The following is a 24,189-nucleotide window of genomic DNA, read 5'->3' as shown; positions in this document are numbered from 1 at the left end:
GGTGTTGTTACCATGACTGTATTTCTTTGGCGCGGGTGGCTCGGTTGGTTAAGCGTCCGACTTCAGCTCAGGTCGTGATCTCACGGTTCGTAGGTTCGAGCCTCGCATCGGGCTCTGTGCTGACAGAGCCTGGAGTCTGCTTCCGATTCTGTGTCTCCCTCTGTCTGCCCCTCCCCTGCTCACGCTCTGTCTCTCTCTGTCTCTCAAAAATAAATAAATGTAAAAAAAATTTTCTTAATAACTGTATTTCTTCTCTGTCGGGGATGTTTGATGTGTGGGGAGCTGAGATTTCTTAGGCACACTTGAAAAAGTCCTTTCTTGAATTCTGTGTAGTGGCATAAACACTCATACTTTTTGCTCTTTGCCGTAAACTTATTCTCCTGTGGTCTTCCCTATGCGTGTCTTTCATGTGGGGGACTGAAGTCTCTAGAGACAGAAAACCAATCTGTGGCAAGACCTTACATGTGCCCTGTGGCAGCAGAGGGCTACCTGCTGGCCCAGTCTCCCCTGTGGGACCCTCCAGCCTGTCTGCTGGATTCCCTGTACTAGTGTGGATTGATAAGCTGCCATCTCTTTGAGCTTCTTCCCAGACACACTCCTTCACTTGGGGCAGAATTTCTTACTCTGGGGTTCCGGGCCTAGAAAAGCAGCAGAGTTTGGGGAATGGAAGCGCATTAGTGGAAGTATAAATCCAAACATGAGCTGAGCTGACCCCTGCAGTCTTGTCCTCTTCCCAGCCGTGCCCTACATCATTTAGTCTTCAAAGTCTGAAATGGTCCTTTTGTAATGCTACCCCTGAGTAACTCACACCTTAAAAAAAGGAGGGGGGTGGTTGGGAAGCCTGGGTGGCTCAGTGGACCAAGCGTCTGACTCGTGGTTTTGGCTCAGGTCATAATCTCATGGTTTCATGAGTTCGAGCACGGCTCTGTGCTGCTGGGTATGGAGCCTGCTTGGGATTCTCTCTCCCTCAATCTCTCTCCCTCTCCCTCCCTCTCTCTCTCTCTCTCTCTCTCTCTCTCTCTCTCTCTCTCTCTCTCCCCCTCTCCCTCTCCCTCTCCCTCTCCCTCTCCCTGCCCTCCCTGGCTCACACTGTCTTTTTCTCTCAAAAATAAATAAATGAACTCTAAAAAGGATAAAAAGTAAAGGGTAGAGTGGTGAAGGGAAAGAAGACCTTTTATAAAACCCTTGAGGGGAGGTAACCTAGCTGAAAACTTCTTCCATTCACTACCCTTTGGTATTGCCATGATGTCTGATGCGTGCATAAATTATGACCTCACCTTCCATTTCTTATATAGTGGTTAGACCCAGAAGCTTAAAATTTAGATTCTTCTCGTGTTCACTTGACATTGGCAATGGCAGTTGAATTTATTAATGGTTTTAATACTTCACCCCTGGTTGTCCTTTATATTTTTAAGGGGCATTGTGTACTTTTTTTTTCATATGAAAAAAAGCTCTGTGAGGCTAGGCTTAGTGTCTTGATTAGTCCTGGTAGGAATGGCACAGTGAGGTTGGGTGGCGAGGTCCATGCTCCCCTGTGCAGCTGGTTAGCAGCAGAGCTCTAACTGGTGCCACACTGGGCGGTCTCTCTCTGAAGAGGCCTAGGTTATTCAAGTGACTCTGTGACCTACACCTGGGTTGGAGCTCACTGTTCCCAGTTAGTAGATGTGGGTCTTCAGGCAAAATTACTGAACCTCTTTGTGGTTCAGTTTCTTTGCTCCAAAAGGGCGATGGTGATAACACTACCTGCCTTGCAGATTGGTGTGAGTAAAGGAGATGCTAGATACAAGTGCTTGCAGTCATGTTGAGTGAGAGAAAGTGAACTACAAATGGTAGCCGTTATTATTAACATTATTACTTACATTATGTCATACCACTCTTAATCTGGATTTAGAGTACCGTACTATGATCTTTCATTCTCAAGTCTTAATGTGAAGGCTCACCCGCTAACCAGTGTCCTTACATATTTATTTAGCAAGTTAATTGAAAAGATTGACATTAAGGAAAAGAAAAGATTTCTGTACTGATCTTAAGAGCATGAGATACAATATAGACACTAATTATAATTTTCTATAAGAGGTCCAAGTTGCCACCTGGAGGTTGGCAACAACAGTGGGTACTGTGTGTTTTCAAACATATGCATCTGAAAGCAGCTGAAATAGAATTTCCAAACTCAGCTTCATTCATATCCTTAGTTGGAATAGACAGTGCTTTCCTGTCACCTAAGCCCCTTATTTCTCCCCATTCTTCAGATGACCTTTGCAATAATTTGTAATTGTGTGGCGTCTGGACCACACCACCCTGAGTAACATCCAAATGGTCCGTTCTGTCATTACGAGCCCCTTTAGTCATTCAGACTCACACTGGCACTTGTAGGTCACTGTAGGAGCTTTTTACAAATAATTGCTAACAGTGTAAGTACTACCTGGTGAAGTTTGGGAGGGTTCATGTTCTCACTGTATCCTGAAGAACTAATTTGCAAAACAGAAGAGTTTGGTTCAATAGAATCTGAGCCCCCCCCCCATTCCCCCCCCTCCTTGCAACTGCACTGTCACTAACCAACGGAGCTGGTGCAGCTGAGGAACTGAATTTTTAATTTTAATTAATTTTGACTTACATTTTAAAACAAGGAAAATAAGTAAATGTAAAACCAGAAACATTGTTAAGATCTTTTGTTAATTCTTTATTCTGGAAGGCAGCTACATTTCATGTGATCATATCCGTGAGATGTGCTGTAATGTATATTGTGTTCATCACTTCTGATACCTCATTAATAATTTTAAGTTTTTGGTTAAATGTTAAAATATTTTTTGATATATTGTATTACACATATTGCTAAAATTAAATTCACTTGTTTCTTTTTTGTCTTTTTAGTAAGGCTACTAAAATTTTTTAAATGACACATGTGGCTTGCATTATATTTCTATTGGACAGTACTACTTTAGAGCATCTATTACAGGTAGCTAAAATTAGCTTGTTTTAAAATTCAAAATTAGGGGCGCCTGGCTGGCTCAGTCAGTAGAGCATGTGACTCTTCATCTTGGGGGTGTGAGTTCGAGCCCCACATTGAGTGTAGAGATTACTTAAATAAAAGCTTAAAAAAAGAAATAAGTAAAATTCAAAATTAGATTTGAGACTTGCATTTTGGATATCATAGAACCAGAGGTATTTAGAGGAAGGGATCTCAGGAGTTCCCTCACCCAGCCCTGTCCTTTGGCAGAGGAAGAAACCGAGGCTAAAAGATAAGGTAAAATGGCATGATTAGGTGGGGACTGGAACTTGATGTTCTTGATGGCCTCCTGCTTTGGGTCCATGGTTTGCTTGGCCTTGGAACCTGGTGGGCATCAGGGCTGCAAAAATCTGAAAACTCCTCCCAGATCCAGACTGAAGAAAAGACCTTTAAGAAAAAATTATTTTGAGTGGTAAGGAAAAATAATTTTTTTGCTTTGCCTACCAGTGGATGGACAAGAGAGTCAATTCCGTGTTTGACATGTATTTTTATTGGGCAGAATAATGAATGATACAGTCATGGGGAATAGTAATAAGGTAAAAATAATTCCCACGCTTTGTGTGAACATTTACTTTGGGAGCCTCCATACATCTGGCTTTCATGTTTTAATTTAAGAAATTCTTGGGACGCCTGTGTGGCTCAGTCGATTGAGCGTCCGACTTTGGCTCAGGTCATGATCTCACGAACGTGAGCTCAAGCCCCGTGTCAGGGCTCTATGCTGGCAGCTCAGAGCCTGGAGCCTGCTTGGAATTCTGTGTCTCCTTCTCTCTCTGCCCCTCCCCTGCTCATGCTCGCTCTCTCTCTCTCTTTCTCTCTCTGTCAAAAATAAACATTAAAAAAATTTTTTTTTAATTAAAAAAAAAAGAAAGAAATCCTTTTCCCAAAGCCAGAGATTTTAAACCAGACCCACAGCTTTTGTCCTGGAAAAACAGACGAAGAGCTCTTGACTTCACGTGTTTATCATTTAGGCAGGTCGTCTGCGGTCACTTGGTAAAAGTCTAGGCCTGCTTTATGGTATTGTTTCTTTACAAGTGTAGCAAAACAGATTTAAAGGAAGAAGCCACCAACAAACTAAAAGGAACACCCTTTGAGCAAACCTGAATTGTATTTGTGTTTTGAGGAGTGGAAGAAGAAGGGAAGGCATTATGATTTACTAAATGGCGATTTGATTTATGAGTATGTCCGTCAGATTAGAGGAGGCTGCTTGTGCCTAAAGTGCAGGTGACAAGTGGGCGACCTTTGATTTAACATTTAGCCTTTCTCAACCTCCATTTCTTCATCTCGCTGATCTTCACACTTAGTGTGAGGATTACATGACATAAGAATGCAAGTGAAAGTGTTTTGTGATCTTAAAGCACTACAGATGTGTGGGTGGGTGTCTGCAGGGCCTTCACCGCCGCAATGCAGAACTATTTCTTGGGTCACGCTTGCTCTTGGTGAAAGCTTGGATGATTCTTTCAAATTTGGAATGTGCATTTGGTGGGTACATGACCTTGACTCCGTGATTTGGGGATTCTTGGGGGTCCACACTGGTTCTGAGTTGCTTTTGTTGTAGCAGAGATGATCTGCATGAAGGGGGCTTAGTTCTGTTATATTGATCAGGGACACAGTCTTTAGGAAACTACATGGTATTTAGAGCTCGGCTGTGAGGGAAGGAAAGTTTTGTACAGAAAATTGCACATTAGACATTCGTCACGTAGCAGGGTTTTATAGGCCATTAGTTTGGCCACAGGGTTCAATGCCATACAACAGTTTGTAAAGGTCTGTTTTCAAACTAATTCCTAATACTTTTTGAGTCTTAAGAGAAATGGCAATAGAAAGTCTACTTTAAAATCTAATTTGTGTTAGGTTTGACCATATGACCTCTTCGGGGCTGCTTCATCAAATGAGAGACAGGTCGGATACTCATTTAGCATCTCTTGGCCTCAGGAACCTCATTTATAAACCTGGGGTTTAGACTATGGTCTCCAAGATCACTGTCAGCTTTCCTTTTTCCCTTTGTAGTTTACCTTGTGTGAGAAAGGCGGAGTCACTGACTTTGCCTGACATGCTTTGGTATTTCAGCTATTGAGACCTTGCCCAGCCTCTGTCTTACCTGTCTGTGCCATACCCTTTCCTTTTTTTGCTACTGCAGATGTTCTGCTGGCTCCTCAGGTACCATCCAAGGTTAAGTTGGCTAGAGCAAGGCCAGACATAGACTGGTGTTTAAAGAAATGATGCTTGCTAGCCAACCAACTGTGTAATATTCATTCTCCTCTGTAGCCTTAGTTTCACAGTGAAGATAGAGGGAGGGGCTGAAGTGATTCCAGAATTAACATAGGGGACCTTGTACAGTTAGTATGTATTTGTTGTGTGGGTACTGTGTGCCCGTGATGCAAGCTATGAAGGACACACGAGTGGGTTAATGGGCAGTCCCACGTGTGGCTACAACCTCCGTGTTGAACTGTTGAGCAGTATCTGTCATGGTTATAAATGCAGATGCAGTTGACCCTTGAACGACACAGCTTTGAACTGTGCAGGTCCACTTATACACACGTTTTTTGGATAAGTGTATTTTCTCTTTCTTCTGATTTTCATAATAACATTTTCTTTTCTCTAGCTCACTATATTGTAAGAATACAGTATATAATGCATATAACATACAAAGTAGGTGTTAATCTACCATTTGTTACCAGTAAGGCTTCTGGTTTTTGAACATGGATTTTTGACTGGGGGAGGGGAGGTCAGTGCCACTAATTCCCACATTGTTCAAGGCTCAACTGTACTGTTTGACCCAGCAGTTCCACTTATGATTATTTATTCCGTAGATGTCTCCACACATTTTTATGAAATGATTTGTGCACAAGGATATTCATTGTAGCATTAATTTGTAATAGCAAAAGATTCAAAATATCTTAAAAGCCCAATGAGGGACTGATTAAATAATTATATTATTAAATAATATATTATTCTAGTGCACCTTTATGATGAAGCACTGCTCAGCCATTAAAAATAATGGAAGCAGGGTTGGGGGAGGCCTGGGTGGCTCAGTCAGTTAAGCCTCCAACTTTGGCTCAGGTTATGATCTCACGGTTCGTGAGTTCAAGCCTTTGTGTTGGGCTCTGTGTTGACAGCTCAGAGCCTGGAGCCTGTTTCGGATTCTGTGTCTCCCTCTCTCTGCCCCTCCCCCGCTCGATGCTCTGTCTCTCTCTCTCCTTCAAAAGTAAAAACACATTAAAAAAAAAAAAGGGGGAACAAGGGCACCTGGCTAGCTCAGTTGGTGGAGTATGTGACTGTTGATCTCAGGATTGTAAGTTCAAGTGCCTCGCTGGGTGTAGAGATGACTTAAAAATAAAATCTTTTTTAAAAAAATAATAGAACAACTCTATGCCCTGATTTAGAACAGTCTCTAAAATACATTAGTAAGTGTGAAACACTATGATTATATGCTGTTTGTATGTGTGTGTTTAATAGACTATCTTCCTAAGAAAACACAAAAAATTGATGCCAGCAGTTGCCTTGGGGAAAGGTAACTGGGATATTACTTTCGCAACTTTTAAATTTTTTTCCACATATACATGTGTTATCTATGTTAAAAAAGACATTGTCGGGGCGCCTGGGTGGCTTGGTCGGTTCAGCGTTCGACTTCGGCTCAGGTCATGATCTCACGGTCTGTGAGTTCGAGCCCCGCGTCGGGCTCTGTGCTGACAGCTCATAGCCTGGAGCCTGCTTCAGATTCTGTGTCTCCCTCTCTCTCTGCCCCTCCCCTGTTCATGCTCTGTCTCTCTCTGCCTCAAAAATAAATAAACGTTAAAAAAAAAAAAAAAAAAGACATTGTCATGCCCTGCAGGAGTTTACAGTTTAGCCAGACCATTATAAGAAAGCCCAGATAAGACATATCGAGTACAGGGTCAATATTGTCTTTATGGGAAGATAGATTTAAATGCTGACCTCTCCTGGTGTAGCTAAGTTGACCTGATTTACCCATGAGTCATCAGGACAGGCAGGTCCGAGTGTCAGGAGGGACAGCTTCCAGGTCTTCATGTCCTGCCTGAGGGGAGGGTACTGGGGCTAAAGCAGTTTCCAGACCTTGTCCTGGTGCGGCATGAGCGCCAAGGAGCGGCACCACGGCTTGGGAAGAGCCTGGCAGGCCCGGAATCATTTCTGGGTTGGAGTCCTGGCTCTGCCACCTGCCAAACATGTGATTTGGGGCAGTGCTGGTCGGTGCCCAAAGCCTAAATGTGCTCATCCCTAAACGAAGACGAACCACCTCCCTCAGGCCACCGCAGTGAGGCTGGAATGAGATGCCACCTGCGAACACCCTGTAAACCATGAAGTGCCTGGCAAACGCCAGCTGTAATAGAAGCTGTTGGGTACCTGCAGGCTGGCAACGTACAATAAGAGATGCTAATTTAAAAATGAAATTGAAGCAAAAATGTATCTTTTTCCCTCTGTCAAATAACTTGACATGAGCTGTAAAGTAGAGGTTAGGTGGTTTCGGCATCCTTGACCTGTCACCTTGGGCCAAGTCATTTCATCCTCTGGCCCGTTTCCCTATTGGAAAAATGAAAGGGGCTGTCTGTGTGAGTCCTGTGGTCCCTTCCAGTTGTAACATTCCGTGACAGACATTGTGGCATTAGCAGTGATACGCAGCTCAGCTGAGATGAGTCACACTGACCGAAAAGTCCAAATGGGAGGAGGAAGTCTCTGGGTGGTGAGAATTTTCCTCATGCTGGAGGATCTGAGTCTCTGGGGAGAGGGGGTGAGACACTGCCGCCATCAAGAGGGGAGACTGAGAGGGGTGTCTGGGTGGCTCGGTCGGTTAAGCATCTGACTTTTGGCTTAAGTCATGATCTCACTGTTTGGGAGTTCAAGCCCTGCGTCGGGCTCTGTGCTGACAGCTCGGAGCCTGGAGCCTGCTTCAGATTCTATGTCTCCCTCTCTGCCCCTCCCCCTTTTGTGCTCTGTCTCTTAATGAATAAACGTCAAAAAAAAATGTAAAAATAAAAAGGAGGGGAGACCAAGAATGCATAAAGCGAGTGGCAATGTATTCATTGTTCTCTGTTCTCTCCATCTCCATAACCTCCTTTGCTTTCGAATGTTTCCTTGGATTAGACCTTTGGAAACCAGGCTTAACCCTTGTTGATTGAGTAGGACATTCATACAGTTGTGACCGCAGTGTGGTCTTTCTGTGCATTTAGTGACACTTGCCTTCGTGCTGCCTTGCTCCTATACGCTTCTCATCATGTCGGAAATTAGATCAGAGACTATCTTATTTATCTTTGTGTCCCCAGCAACTAGCATGGTTCCTCGCACCTGAGAGGTGATCTGTACACATGTATTATTAGATGGGTAGATGGACTGATGATCTATTGGAGGGCAGTATGTACACGAATCTTGTTGATCTTGACTACCACTACCATTATTATAGCTACCACCACCCTTCAAGTAAAAATGAGGTTTTAGCCTTTAGGGGCTTATTATTTCTAGAGATATTTCATACTCGCAAAAGAGTGCATGCTAAAAAAGCTTAAACAGACCCCGTAAGAATGTATTTTAACAGAATCTACAGTTTAAAAAAAGGCTAAGGGTTTTAGGCAGTTTATATAGATTATAGTATATAATACATGTGTATCTAATATTCAATACCACCCCCACCACAGCACACAAGGTCTTTGGCTTGTAGCAATAAACAGTATAAAGTACTTACTCAGCCTGAAAGCCTGGGTGACTACCCTGATTCTTACTTTCTAAAGCTAACGGTACACAGTGAAATCTGAAAAGAAACTTTAAGATTGAAATAATTTCTTTTTACAAACGCAGGAGCCAAGGAGGGAAAAGTATCACACAGGGCATTTAGAAGTAGCGGAAGTGGCTGTAAAGAGCCCCACCAGTTGGGTCGTGGCAGTTGGGTCGTGCCGATGGAGCACTGTTCTCCCTCACCGTGGCCTCCCCGTAGGAGGGAGGGCCACCAGGATGAGCAGGCGGGGCTGTTTGACCTCCAGGGGGATAGCTGAGCCGTGTAGGGAGACCACACCCAGTGAATTTCAGGGTACATTAGGTAAAGTCAGTTGAGGAGTTAGACCCAGTGCTCCAGAAGGTTCTCTTGTGCCTCGCCTCTGTGTGTGTGTGTGTGTGTGTGTGTGTGTGTGTGTGTGTGTGTTTTCCAGTAGAATCATTCTAATAGTGATGGAAGACGTACTCACAAAGTTCCTTTCATGTGTGGAGGACAGCATCCAGAACTGAATATATACATGCTTGTTAAAAAATGGGGAAGGGATTAGAAAAATGTATTCTGAAGTTTGCTTACCAAACCAAGCCATTCTCTTGGCAAACTCCTCGTAACCCTTATAGAAGCCCTTCCAGGCTTGGCAGCATCATCTGCTCAAATACAGACCGCCAAAAAAAGAAGTCTTTTGGGGTCCAGGTGTGAAAGTTCTCATGGAAAAGCTGGAGCCAGTGCACTTTTTATAGCAGGTGGGATCACCTACACTTATTGGAAATTAACTGCCCTTTCTGATTTCTTTTTGGCTAAACAGCTATATATCTCTTGAGAAAATCAGCAGTCCCAAGTTCCTATTCAGTTCACTTACCAGTTTTGCTTTATCTTTGCACAATTTTTGCAGCTTGCAGACAAGCATAATGGGTGAGAGTTCCAGTAAACTGGCTGGATTGTATTTCTTAGATTGAGTCATTGCTGAGAAACTTGCTTGTGAACAGGAAGCAGCCCATGAAAATGTCTGTACATAGTAACATGCCAGACTGAGGAAACTGGACTGTTCTCTAGTTGAAAGACAAAAGGGTGGAAGGATGGGTCCACTACTCGGGGAATAGCAAACTTGTGATCTCGGGTTTTAACTTGTTGAATAATTCATCTCTTGGTGTATGTTTGAAAATGTTTATTCTGTCAGAAATGGCTGGTTGTTAGAGATTGAGGAAATAATCCTTAGTAAGATTTCTCTAGAAGGAAAACTTGGACTATTGGTAACTATTACTACCTACTAGGATCTCTGCTGACACATAACTGCTTACTAGGCCAGTTATTTTTAAAAATGGAGTTGTAGTTACACAGAAATTAACTCAGTGACATTTACACTTGCCCTAGATGGCTTTATGACCCCTTCCATCTCTAACATTCTGTGATTTTATATATTTACACACACACACACAGACGCACGCCTTGTGATTCATTTTAATTACCTACTTCGTAATTATTATAGCAATATATTTAAAAGTTAGCACATCAGTCCAGTAGAACTAAAAATACTTGACTGTGGGCAAACTAAAAAGAATAACCTGTCCTCTGTCTTCTCTAGAATGCTCACTGTAAAAACAATGGGCATTGTTTGTGTATCTTCCTGTAACGAAGCAGTGGGAGAGATGCAAAGAGAAGTAAATAGGCAGATAACTATTTATGAAATACAATCGTCATCAGTGAGATGTATTTTAAAAATACACCTGCTCGGTGTCATTTTACTTTGTTTAGCAAGGATTGTGACTTGTGAACTAAGGAGTAACTTGTTATTTGATCAGTTCTTCAAAATTCACATGCACTTGGTTGTTTTTGTAACCACCGATAGCTTTCATTTGATGTGATTCATCACATCTGGTTTTGCTCAAACTATTTGAGCAGCTTCAGTGGAGAAAATATTAAACCAGATTTACTTTTTACGTGAATAATATAACCACCGGGGCATAATCCATCTAAAGACTGAAGTGTATGGGGAAAAAATCACCAAAAAAACCCCCCATAGACTCTGAATGTCAGTAATTAATATTTGAACAAAGTAATTAATATTTGAAAGAGATCTCAGGGGAATAAAATTTAAAAGACATTATTTTCATGCTGGAAGTACATGATTTTAAGGGGTAGCTTGACATCAATTTGCTCTTACACAGTGAAGTTGGAAATGAGGAGGGGCACGGAGGTGGCTCAGGTGGTTGAGCATCCGACACTTGATTTAGGCTCAGGTCTTGATCTCACCGTTCAGAGTTCAAGCCCCGAGTTGGGCTCTGCGCTGACAGTGGGAGGCCTGCTTGGGATTCTGTCTCTGCCCCTCCCCCCTTGCACAGGCACGGGCTTTCTTTCTCTCTCTCTCAAAAAAAACTTAAAAAAATTTTTTTTTTAATTTGGAAATGAGCAGCTTTTATTTTCTACTTACATTTTTAGTAGTCTGTGCAGTTTTTTTTAAGTTTATTGGTGAAATTTATTTTTATAAACAAACCTCCTACCACCTTCCCATCCTAAAGACAAAATAAAGGATGGGAGAGGGAGGGGAGGACACTGGGTTGGGAGGTGCAAGCCTCATTGACACGTGTGAATATATTATAGAAACCATCTTATTTTTCATTTCAAATACTTCCCCAAAGCCTCAGTTTACAGAATTACCTTAAGAGAAGATTATGCTATCTTGCCTTATCTTTTCTGATTTTTTGGATCATCTGAGCATGAAAAATGCTGGTTTGTTCAAGGTACAAAACCTTATTTTGAGAGCGAGAGCAGGGTAGGGGCAGAGAGAGGGAGAAAGAGAATTGTAAGCAGGCTCCAAGTTGTCAGTACAAAGCCTGACACAGAGCTCCAGCTCATGAACCATGAGATCATGACCTGAGCCAAAATCAAAAGTCGGATGCTTAACCGACTGAGCCACCCAGGAGCCCCTGAAGACATATTTAATATGGGATTCAGTGTTCAAGGCCTCTCTTCTTTCTTTATCCTAGAACAAAGATACTTGTTTCGAAGTGGTATGAGTTAATAAACCAACTTCAGATTCCCCATAAAACATGTAATAGATTACACAGATGGCAAATGATGATATATACATTTTAAATATGAATATTTCCGTTGGACCAGATGGTGATTTAATGCGAATTGTCAAACATTTATGTTTCTTATTAAATTGTCATCTTTTGTGTAAGCCAAGCTAGCAGCATAATTTGCAACACACTCAGGAATCACTAAAGGACAACAACAAAAAAGTCAGATGCTAAGTGGCTCCATATGGCCTGTGAAGGCTCCCATCCAGCGCCTCAGTTGCTCTGGGAAGTTTTTCCCAGGTCTTCAGGAAAAATACCTGTTGGAATGCTGTGGAAAACCATCCCCCTGCTTTCCTCTCCATCCCCAGACGCTACCGATCTGCCATTTTACCTCGTGGCCTGCCTTTTTGGGGGCCTGGAGAGGATAAGAAGCTCTTCTTCCTCAGGGCCTCAGGTTTATGTGCCAAAGAGCAGTTTTAGCTTTTCCTTAGGCATTTCCCTTCCCCGCTGTCCTGCGTCCTGTTCTTGTTTGTTATAGGCTCCACCCGGACTACTTCCTCTTAGATGGTTCACGAGCCTTGCAGAGGTGGGTCATTTGTGGAGTAAGTCATGTGCCTAGTCACAGGGTTCCTTGCAGGAAATGCTCACTGCCTGTGAGGGTAGCACAGAACAGTCCCAAACCCGTGGGGTTCCCCAACAGCAAGTCTTAGGTGGACACATTTCTGCTGTTCTCATTTTCAGCATAAAGCTTTGTTTCGTACACCATCAAATCTCTGCAGGTTTTTTTCTTCTGAAGTTGAAGTGAAAATTTGAGTAACAGAGTATAATATGTTAAGGCCATGACAAGAAACCCATTGTTGCTTTATTCAAAATTTGATCAGAACATTTGTTTTAAGGAATTCAGGGTAGTTAAAACTACCATTGCTTTTATTTTCAAGCATAAGTTTTCTTTTAGAGACTTCTCATAGCAACAGTAAATATTACATAAAATAAACTTTGGGGTGCCTGGGTGGCTCAGTCGGTTAAGTGTCCAACTTCGGCTCAGGTCATGATCTCACTGCTTGTGAGTTCAAGCCCCATGTCGGCCTCTGAACTGACAGCTCAGAGCCTGGAGCCTGCTTTGGATTTTGTGTGTCTGTCTCTCTCTGTCCCTCTCCCACTAGCACTCTGTCTCTCCCTTTCTCAAAAATAAACATTAAAAAAATAATAACAAAAATAAACTTTAAAAGAGGCGCCTGGGTGGCTCAGTCGGTTGAGTGTCCTCTTGATTTCAGCTCAGGTCATGATCCCAGGATCATGAGATAGAGCCCAGTGTCAGGTTCTGCACTGGGTGTGGAACCTGCTTAAGATTCTGTCTCCCTCTGCCCCTCACCTGATGCGCTCGCTCGCTCTCTCTCAAAAATATATATATACAATTTTAAAAATTCAAAAAATAATAAACTTTAAATACAGAGGAGGGGTGCCTGGGTGGCTCAGTCAGTTAAGTGTATCCAATTCTTGATTTTGGCTCAGGTCACAATCTCATGGTTTGTGGGATTGAGCCCCATGCGCTGACAGCTCAGAGCCTGCTTGAGATTCTCTCTCTCCCTCTTTCTCTGCCCCTCCTCTATGTGCATACGTGCGTGCTCTCTCTCAAAATGAATAAACTTAAAAAAAATACAGAGGAAAACGTCCGAGAACACTTTGAAACCTGCTTTGTCCCCTGTGATCTCACTGAAGGCTGCCCGGCCTGCACTAAGAACAATTAGATGTTGTTACATGAAACATCTTTTGGTGGCATTACTGGTGGAGACAGTAAGCTAGAGCGGTAGGAGATGCTCTGCCCCCTAGGGTCCAGCATTGTTTCAGATCAGAGAAGAATGGGATGCTCAAGAGCTGATCCAAACGATTCAGGTTTTATTTTTCCTGTTTGTGGATGAGGATCCATTAAGGTGCCCTTTTCTGATCCTGTTATGGGAAATTTTAAGAAATTGAATTGGTTTGGCTGTGCATTGAAGGGTAGTCATATCAGGAATTGAATGGCTGTTGAATGGGTATATATGTGCTATCCATGCTTACATAAAAGTATAGGTTACTGTTTTTGTTTTCAACCCATGTTGCACAAGCCAGGGAGTCAATTTCAGACCCTCCCTGAGGAAGAACCGAGTAGCCTCCCTGCTGAATGTTTTTCAGGCTCCCACTACAGTTAGGTCCACAGCTTCTTTATTATCCATTGGCCTTGAGTTTGATCTTGCTTATATTACAGCAGGTATTAGAACCATCACTGTCAACATGCATAGCAACATTTGCATATACTTTACATATAGAGAGGTTTCTTTCACATCTCACTTGATCAGCCAACATCTGTATGGCACGAGTGGGACAGAACAGTTATATACTAAATTTATAGCTAAATCATCTGAACCCACTCAAGCATCTCATCTCGTGGGGAGGGAAGGGGGAGAAAGGAAAGAATAGACTTGTATCAACTCTTGGTGTACTTGCCTCTGTTAATTTTAGAGTAAATTACATTAGACATTTTCTTTCAGCCCATAGGGCTGGGTTCTGGGGATCCTCTGGAATAGTCTGATTTGTGAGCAGGTGTTGGCAACATGAACTGCTTCAGCGTTCTTTCAGTTCTTTTATGAAAAAGTCAAAGCTGGATGTTGGTTTTTATCCTGAGATCTCTTAACAAGGAGAAGGCCCCGCCTAGGCATTCTGGGGAAATTCAGGAAGGGATGTGTCAGAGTGGCCCCTAGGTGCAGGGGCAAGTGTTTGGGTTTCTCTTTGATTCGTCTTCTGAAGAGCTCAGCACACTGTCCACATCAGTTTTTCTTGGGGGGGGGGGGGGGGGGCGGCGCTAGGAACAGGTACTGCCTGTCTTATAATTAGAGAGAGAAACTGGAGCTCAACTGAGACTGTGTGATCATGCATGCCTTTAAACTCTAGTGCTAGCATTTAGTGGGTGTGAATATACCGAAAACCTCCTTAATACCTGGCTCCTTTAGCTCCAGCTTGGAGAAAGCCTAGATAGGATACCCCACTGTTCTAAATTCACTAAGAAGATATGGCCCAATCTAATTAGAATTTTAAAGTAGGTTTCTCTAATACCTTGGACCTTTCTTGTTCAACACCTTTGGATAAACATGTCCATTAGCATGGAAACACATCATTTTTAAAATGGAAATTATTTTCATGTTTTGTGTTAGTGGGGAGTTCCTTGTGGAGATAGCCATGTATGAATAAATGCTCTGTGGTTGCTATTCTGTGTCGTGGCCAGGAAAGCGAATGAGGTGATGTGCTCAATCCAGCCTTCTGTAACCTGGCCACTTTTTCACATCCCCAAGATGTTAAACCAGAGTATATATACGACAATGGATTTTATATCCTGCCTGGTTTGGGAACCACTGGCCAGTGATCAGATTGTATTTTTTTTTTTAGTGTAGCTTGTGGTTAAAAAAGCATGAGTCCAGGATTGAGACTACCCAGGACATATCCCTGTATACTTCCTAGAAGTATCCCTTCTTTCTAAACCTTAGTATTTTTATCTGTAAAAAATAGGATGTATGTTATCTTCATATGGTTGTTTGCAGATTAATTTGTATATATATAAAGTACTTTGAACAATGCTTGGCATGTAGAAAGCCTTTAATAAACGTTGGCTTAAAAAGATACATGTTAGCCAGTTCTAAAGAGCTACAGACGGTGTTATAATTATACCTACTCTGTTTGCTGTAGACTCTTTAACACTGCTCAAGGCTAGAATACTGATAAACCCCATGGTCAGGAAGGGTTTCACAGCATTTAAGATTCTACCACCAGGGCTCAAATGCCATAGCCTCTGCTGTCCATGTAGCTGTGCTGCCTTTAGGCTGGGTGGCCTGCCCCCTCCTTTGTTGGGTAAAAATAGCCTGACTGCTCAGTGAAGCAACAGCCATGTTATTTTTGTCCTTGGAGGCAGAAAGTAGAGTCTAGACGCACTGGGCAACCCTGCGCTGCCAGCCATCATCAGAACCAAATACATGTGATGTTTGTGCATAGTGTCTACTGGCTTTCAGGCCCCAACTGCCTTCCCCCCATGTCTTGATTTTTCCAGTCTCAATCTCATTTTCTTATTTTCAGTATAGATGATTTCTTCAATGGAAAGTGATTTAAATTTCCTACCTGTGAAGACTTTTCCAAAAACTAAAGTTATAAGTCAAAAAATTGCTTTTGACATATTTGTGGTTAGGAAAATCTGGACGTGGTACCTAGGCCTAGTTTTGTTATAGAGATCAAAATAACCATTCCTTCATTGTAAGATCTCCCCATGTCTTAAACTTTCAGTACCTTCCATCCTTCTGTGGAACCATGGTTTTTTTTTTTTTTCTCGTGTGTGTGTGTGTGTGTGTGTGTGTGTGTGTGTGTGTGTTTAAGAGGGTTATCTGTGATTACTCAGAAGTGAAACTAGTGGGTACTACCCCTTTTCCAGGGCCAGCCTCTTGCTTCACCCATGGGTCACAAGATTACCATTAGCTAGGACTTTTCTTTACCAGTTTGTTCATACCTCAGGAGCTAAAACTCAAATCAAGAGGAAATTGTTTTAATAAGTGAGCCACAGGGATTAGAGTAGCAAGAAATGATGGGGGAAAGTAATCCAGTGTAGGAAATACCAAAAGATTGGTGATATTTCGCAACTGCTAGATTGACATTTAACCAGGGTTTTTCCCCTTTTCTCTGTAAACTGGATATTTGCTGAGGTTTAGAAAAAATTCTGCATATTTGATCATGTTTTCCATGTCTCGTAATACCAGTGGCTTGGAGTGTTTGCTCCAATTTCTATACTCCACTAAACAAGTGTGAGATTTCTTTTAATTCAAGAGCTGTAGTGTGCAACATGTTACTTTGCTCTTTAGTGACCTCTACTATCACCCAGTCGTTAATAATCCAATAAGTGATTAGAATGGATGGCTGTGTTTTTAGGTTGTTTTTTCTTTTAATGAATAGATTCATTGAATGGAATTAACTGTGCCCTTCCAGAACATTGGATCTGTGTTCTCATTCAGATTGTTTCTAATTTCCATATCCCGCAACATCAATAATGGCATAATATAAATTTTAGGATATCTGCCATTTTAAAAACCATCTTAACCATGGTCTCTCTTTCCTTTTTTTTTTTTTTTTTTTTTTAACATAGGACATGGATTTGATTGACATACTTTGGAGGCAAGATATAGATCTCGGGGTAAGTCGAGAGGTATTTGACTTCAGTCAACGACGGAAGGAACATGAGCTGGAAAAACAGAAAAAACTTGAAAAGGAAAGACAAGAACAACTCCAAAAGGAGCAAGAGAAAGCCTTCTTTGCTCAGTTACAACTAGATGAAGAGACAGGTGAATTCCTCCCAATTCAGCCTGCCCAACACATCCCATCAGAAACCAGTGGATCTGCCAACTACTCCCAGGTACAGAATTCTCAGTTCTTGGGAAGGTATGTGGCAGGGTTTAAGGAACCGATACTGACCGGTGAGTTTAAAATATCTGCATTGGAGTTCCAGATTTGCCTTTTTACTGTCTTCATGACCATATCAAGTCAACTTCCCAGCCCCAGATTCCTGAGGAGTTCAAAACCTGACTTTCCTCACAGAGTCGTTGTAAGGATTGAGAGGACATAAATTACATGAAAGTGCTTTGGAAGCTGTGGAAACGTCCTGTAAGGATCGAGCGAGCAGCAGCAGCAATCATAGTAGAAACTGTAGTACAAAAATACTAGCGTTTTATTTCCAGATGGGCAGTTGAAGCTCAGAGATTCAGTAACTTGCCCGGAGCACACAAGAAATCAGGGAAGCCAAGATTTGAACCCAGATAGTCTGGTCTGTTTGATTCTGTGTGCTATACTACACTAAACTGATTTCAGAAGAGAAACGTTTGATTAACCAAATCGTGATCATTGTAGGACACTGAACAATATTTCTCTTCTTCTGTGTCTTTCCTTTTTATCCAGGTTGCCCACATTCCCAAACCAGATGCTCTGTACTTCGATGACTGCATGCAGCTTTTGGCAGAGACATTCCCATTTGTAGATGACAATGAGGTACAACATTTGGTTAACAGCAAAACTCCCCAACTATATCTCATACATCCTATGAGTGTGCCTTCATTAAAGAAGTATTTTAGGGGGAAATTTTGTCAAAGAAATCTTAGCCTATAGATAACGTTACAATTCAAAAAAAAAAAAAAAAAACAGAAAGGTCCCTACACCATGCAAGACCAAATCCTCTTATCCTTGCATAGCCAGAAGCATGGATCTGCATAACCATGAAAACAGGTAACTCATTTGATACATACAGGTACTTAGAAATAAATTTGGGTGAGTAAAAAGCAAGCTGGGTAACAAACCAAGACTTGCTCAGTTAACAATTCGTTTGTGTTTGAAGCACTATACTAGCTATTATACAGGGAGATGCAAATTAAATCCAAAAGCGTATCACTTTCCTTGAAATTTACCTTCAAATGCATAGGCTAAAACAAGCCAGTAGATGAATGTGGAGTTATTTTGTCGGGGGGGGGGGGGGGGGGGAGATTTGTTTCATTATATAGAAATAGGGGCCACAGAACTGTTGGCTAATTCCAGTTTGAAGTGTTGTGATGGTGCCCCGGCATGTACTTCTTTCTCCACTGTTGCTGGCAGACTCACACAGATAAATGCTTTGTCAATTTTAGGTTTCTTCAGCTGCGTTTCAGTCACTTGTTCCTGATATTCCCAGCCAAATCGAGAACCCCGTCTTCATTGCTCCTAATCAGGCTCAGTCACCTCAGACTCTTGTCACTCAGTCAGTCATTGCTGATTTAGACAATATGCAGCAGGACATTGAGCAAGTTTGGGAGGAGCTACTGTCCATTCCAGAATTACAGGTAACTAAGATCTAATAACAGTAAGTGCCAAAAACACTTTCATATTCAGTGCCTTTAAATTATTTATTCCACTTACTCTTTATATGCCACCTACTTCTAGGAAGGATTGGAGGGCGCTTTTAAATTAGTCACGAGAGGGGCGCCTGGCTGGTTCAGTCAGAAGAGCATGTGACTCTTGACCTCAGGGTCGTGAGTTCAAGCCCCACATTGGATGTAGACATTACTTAAATAAATGAAATTAGTCATGAGAGCTGCCCATGCTCACTTAAGTGTGCTTTTGTTAAATGGACTGGATGTCTTGAGGAAAGATCAAGTTGTAAACCTGAAGTCTGATCTAAGAACTGTGAAAATAATACATATGCTTAGACATAAATATCTGTTAGAAACAGGAATTATCTGAATTATAGAAGACCTTGGGAAGAATGAGGGTGGGGAGAGAGTTTACCATCAAATATAGATTATCAGCTATTAAAAACATTTGCATTCAGGGGCACCTGGCTGGCTCAGTCTGTGGAGCTGGAGCGTGTGACTCTTGACCTCAGGGATTTGAGTCCAAGCCCCACATTGGGTGTAGAGATCACTTAAAAACAAAATCTTTCAAAATAAGTAAAAATATGTGCCATCAGATACAGATTATCAGCTATTAAAAATATTTAACTTGACTTACATTTGGTAAAAATTTCTTTTCTGTGCAGTGTCTTAATATTCAAAATGACAAGTTGGTTGAGACTACCACGGTCCCAAGTCCAGAAACCAAAATGACAGAAATTGACAATTATCATTTCTACTCATCGATGCCCTCACTGGAAAAGGAAGTAGGTAACTGCAGTCCACATTTTCTCAGTGCTTTTGAGGATTCCTTCAGCAGCATCCTCTCCACAGAAGATTCCAGCCAGTTGACCGTGAACTCATTAAATTCAGATGCCACAATAAACACTGATTTTGGTGATGAATTTTATTCTGCTTTCATAGCAGAACCCAGTAGCAGCAATAGCATGCCCTCCTCGGCTACTTTAAGCCAGTCACTCTCTGAACTTCTTAATGGGCCCATTGATGTTTCTGATCTATCACTTTGTAAAGCCTTCAACCAAAACCACCCTGAAAGCACAGAATTCAATGACTCTGACTCTGGCATTTCGCTGAACACGAGTCCTGGCCTGGCATCACCAGAACACTCAGTGGAATCTTCTGTCTATGGAGACACACCGCTTGGCTTCAGTGATTCTGAAATGGAAGAGATAGATAGTGCCCCTGGGAGTGTCAAACAGAATGGTCCTAAAACACAACCCGTACAGTCTTCTGGAGATACAGTCCAACCCCTGTCACCATCCCCAGGGCACAGTGCTCCAGTGCGTGATGCCCAGTGTGAAAACACACCCAAGAAAGAATTGCCTGTAAGTCCCGGTCATCGAAAAACCCCATTCACAAAAGACAAACATTCAAGCCGCTTGGAGGCTCATCTCACAAGAGATGAGCTAAGGGCCAAAGCTCTCCACATCCCATTCCCTGTTGAAAAGATCATTAACCTCCCTGTTGATGACTTCAATGAGATGATGTCCAAGGAACAATTCAACGAAGCTCAACTGGCATTAATTCGAGATATACGCAGGCGGGGTAAGAATAAAGTGGCTGCTCAGAACTGCAGAAAAAGAAAACTGGAAAATATAGTGGAACTGGAACAAGATTTGGATCATTTGAAAGATGAAAAAGAAAAATTGCTCAGAGAAAAGGGCGAGAATGACAAAAGCCTGCATCTACTGAAAAAACAGCTTAGCACCCTGTATCTTGAAGTCTTCAGCATGTTACGTGATGAAGATGGAAAACCTTACTCTCCTAGTGAATACTCCCTGCAGCAAACAAGAGATGGCAATGTGTTCCTTGTGCCCAAGAGTAAGAAGCCAGATGTGAAGAAAAACTAGATTTGGAAGGATCTGACCTTTTCTGAGCTAGTGGGTTTTTTTTTTTTTTTTTGTACTGTTATACTAAAAGCTCCTACTGTGATGTGAAATGCAAAAACATACTTTATAAGTAATTCTATGCAAAATTATAGTAAAAACCTAGTATAGGAAATAATATAAACTTTAAAAAAGCATTAAAGTAAGTCATCAGTATGCTGAATCAGTAGTTTCACTTTAACTGCGAACTTAATTTCTTAGAACACCATTTGGGCTAGTTCCTGTATAAGTGTAAATACTACAAAAACTTATTTATACTGTTCTTATCTCATTTGTTACATTCATAGATTTATATGATACATCTGGCTAAAAGCAAATTGCAAAACTAACCACTATGTACTTTTTTATAAATACTGTATGAACAAAAAGCATTTTTTTTATATTAAATTGTTTAGCTATGGCAAAAACCAATTTAGTTGAAAAGCTGGTACTAATAAAGGAGTATTATGACTGTTAAATTATCTTTGGAATTCATTTGACTTTATTCACAGTATTTTCCATAACACACTTAACATATTTAGAAACATTCTTAACATTCAGAACATTTCCATTCATTATAAATATGAAGAGCATTTTATACTGAACTTCTGGTCCCAGAGACCTAAAGAAATAAAGTATATCCAGAAAATGTTTTATCTCTTCAATAGCAAACACAGCTCAACCAAGGAAAATATGTGGACATGGAAACATTCAGTTTACTTACATCAATACATGTATGCCTACCATGTACTAGGTATTTTTTGAAGAACACGACATGAAAATCCCAGTACTCCTGGAACTGAAGGAAGACAGCAAACCCACACACACCAGGATTGGGAAGACCAGTAGAAAGGAAACATTGCAATTTAAACTAGGGTTGCAGGGACTCCTGGGTGGCTCAGTTAAGCGTCCAACTCTTGATTTCAGCTCGGCTCATGATGTTGCGGTTCAGGAGTTCAAGCCCCTCTTCGGGCTCTGCGCTGACAGTGCAGAGCCTGCTTGGGATTCTCTCTCTGCCCCTCCCTCTCAAAATAAGTTTTAAAAAAATAGGGTTGCAAACAGTAAAAGCCTATTGAGATGGCAACGTTTGAAGGTGACCCATTCTATTAACTAAAGAGTATAACAGCCATGATACAGGATGTTCAAAGGCTCTGAACTCTAAAAACAAGGACTATATGGCTGACCAGCATTCACTTTCAAATGTCCGCTCTGTAAAGAGAGCTTCCTTATATTCTTGTTTTCTCATCTTATATTCTAATAGACTTTTGACTGCTGCTCAAAAAAAGTACACAGCTGAAAATGGAGGGAGAAACAAAGCAGGTAGAAGTGGAATACGGCATAGAACCTTTTACACCTTCATGAGGACTTTGGCTTTTCCCTAGGAAAGTGGGGAGCCATAGGTGTTAAGGAGTAACATCTGATTTTTAAGTTTCCTTAGCCTGTGTATTGAAGATAGTCTAGAAGGTTAAGGTGGGAGCAGGAAGACCAATGGGAAAGTTCTGAAATAGATGGGATAGTTTTGGTCTAGGGTGGGGATAGTAGGAACAGTGAGAAGGCACTGGATTCTGCAGGTTTCAAATGTAGAACTAAAAGAACTTTCTGATAGATGTTGGGTGAAGATGAGAGTCAAGGACTTGTAATATCTTTAAGAACTGAGGGGCATCTGGGTGGCTCAATCAGTCAAGCATCTCTTGATTTTGGCTCAGGTCATGATTTCATGGTTCACGAGTTCAAGCCCATTATCGGGCTTTCCTGGCAGTATGGAACTTGCTTGGTCCCTCTCCTCTGTCCACTCATGCTCTCAAAAGCAAGCTTAAAAAAAAAAAAAAAAAAAAAAAGTGGGGTAATGGGAGATTCATCTTGAGGATTAAAACACATTTAGAATAAGTACTACAATGCAGAGGCCCACAGGCCCTAGAGGCGCTGGGCTTTCTGCTGCCATTTTGCTAAATGACCTCCAATAACTGAAGACACTCAGGCTCATTTCCTCATCTGTAGAAGAAGTATTGAGTTACTATGCAAAAAGTATTGTGCCTAGCTCACTAAGCACTCAACAGGCATATTTTCCATTTTCCTTAGCCTTGTATTGGGATGCCTTTTAGTTGCTAGTGAAAGAAACTAAAGTGAAATTAGCCAGTAAGAAAACCTGGCCTGAATGACAAAGCTCACCTTGGGGTTGAACACACAACTTCAGAGACTAATGAATGTAGCAGACATTCAGATTCTGCTGCTGGCCTCTCTGGCACAGTCAAGAATCTCTTCTGTAACTGGTGGTGATGAGACATTTTTCCAGAGGAGACATTTTTCCAACCTCAAGACAAAAGACTGAAGTGCTCCACCCTTAGGCATTATGGGGGTATGTGGCATGAATCCATTACCTGCAGCCCCACCTGAACACCTGGGATTGGCGCACCTACAAGGGGTGAGAAGCACTGCTGGGCAGACTGGAACAGACTTCTAGCCTGATAACAATTGAGTTCACTGTGGTGACTCAATTTTTTTTTTTTTTTGTACAGGATCTGAAAAAATAACTTGTAAGTACAAAACATTCTCTCTAGTTCTCTGAAAACAATAAATAGGCGTCTGAGTGACTCAGGTTAAGTGTCCAACTCAGGTCATGATCTCAGTTGTGATACACTCCTCCTGCCCAAGTCAGGCTCTGCTGAGTGGAGCCTGCTTTAGATACTCTGCCCCTCCCCACTCTCTTGCAATTTTTAAATAAAATACGGCATTATGCATAACTTAATGTTTAAATATAACAAAACCTACTTATGACAAAAAATAAAGCCAAGTTTTCATCTTTTGATCTAGACTTGAGTTAGAGCTTTATACTGTCCTCAGTTTAATTTTGGCTATCCAATTATTCAAACACTAAAGTTCCTAGTTTTAAAATGTGTACCTATGCAGGATACCTGGGTGGCTCAATTAAGCATCCAAATTTCAGCTTATATCATGATCTCAAGATTTGTGGGTTCAGGCCCCACATCAGGCTGTTGCTGATAGGGAGCCTAAAGCCTGCTTGCTTCAGATCCTCTAGTTCCCTCTTAGCCCCTCGCCCTGCTCCCACTCTCAAAACTGAACCTTAAACATTTTTTCAAAAAAAAAAAAAAAGCGTATTACGGGGCGCCTGGGTGGCTTGGTCGGTTGAGCGTCCGACTTCGGCTCAGGTCATGATCTCACGGTCCGTGAGTTCGAGCCCCGCGTCGGGCTCTGTGCTGACAGCTCAGAGCCTGGAGCCTGTTTCGGATTCTGTGTCTCCCTCTCTCTCTGCTCCTCCCCTGTTCATGCTCTGTCTCTGTCTCAAAAAAATAAACGTTAAAAAAAAAAAAATTAAAAAAAAAAAACGTATCTATGCCTTTTACATTGATTTATAGCAAGCATTCTTAGGAATCTTAACTGAACGATACTGCATTTATTACGTAAAGAAACATTTTCTTGCTGAGATTTCTCAAGCCCATGTTTAGGGAAGGAGTGGCTACTCACATTAACTTACACTTATCCTACCCATACTTGTTTTTAAGCCTCAAAACATACACAAAGTAATTGCCATTCCTGTTTTACAGATACTTATCAGGAACAGGTTGTTTTCAGTTGCTTTTTATACTTTTTGAGAACTGGAAAAATTTAAAATAGAGTTTTGTTT

The 24,189-nt window shown here is 41.6% G+C and overlaps 1 protein-coding gene across 4 annotated transcripts in view; it reads left to right on the top strand.

The window, feature by feature from the left end:
* Positions 1–21,028, top strand: part of NFE2L2 (NFE2 like bZIP transcription factor 2) — a 35,283-nt gene extending 14,255 nt beyond the window's left edge. For all 4 annotated transcript variants that reach the window (XM_045480304.1, XM_045480305.1, XM_045480303.1 and 1 more), the window contains exons 2-5: positions 16,896–17,162; positions 17,702–17,791; positions 18,421–18,612; positions 19,308–21,028. In XM_045480304.1, the coding sequence (XP_045336260.1) occupies positions 16,896–17,162; positions 17,702–17,791; positions 18,421–18,612; positions 19,308–20,531 (1,773 nt within the window). In that variant the 3' untranslated portion in view covers positions 20,532–21,028. The remainder of the gene's footprint in view (positions 1–16,895; positions 17,163–17,701; positions 17,792–18,420; positions 18,613–19,307) is intronic.
* Positions 21,029–24,189: the final 3,161 nt, after the last annotated feature.

This window comes from Leopardus geoffroyi, chromosome C1 (assembly GCF_018350155.1).
Source record: "Leopardus geoffroyi isolate Oge1 chromosome C1, O.geoffroyi_Oge1_pat1.0, whole genome shotgun sequence".
NCBI classification, from domain to species: Eukaryota; Metazoa; Chordata; class Mammalia; order Carnivora; family Felidae; genus Leopardus; species Leopardus geoffroyi.
Note: the sequence above shows the minus strand (reverse complement) of the source record. Positions and strands in the feature narration are given on the sequence as shown.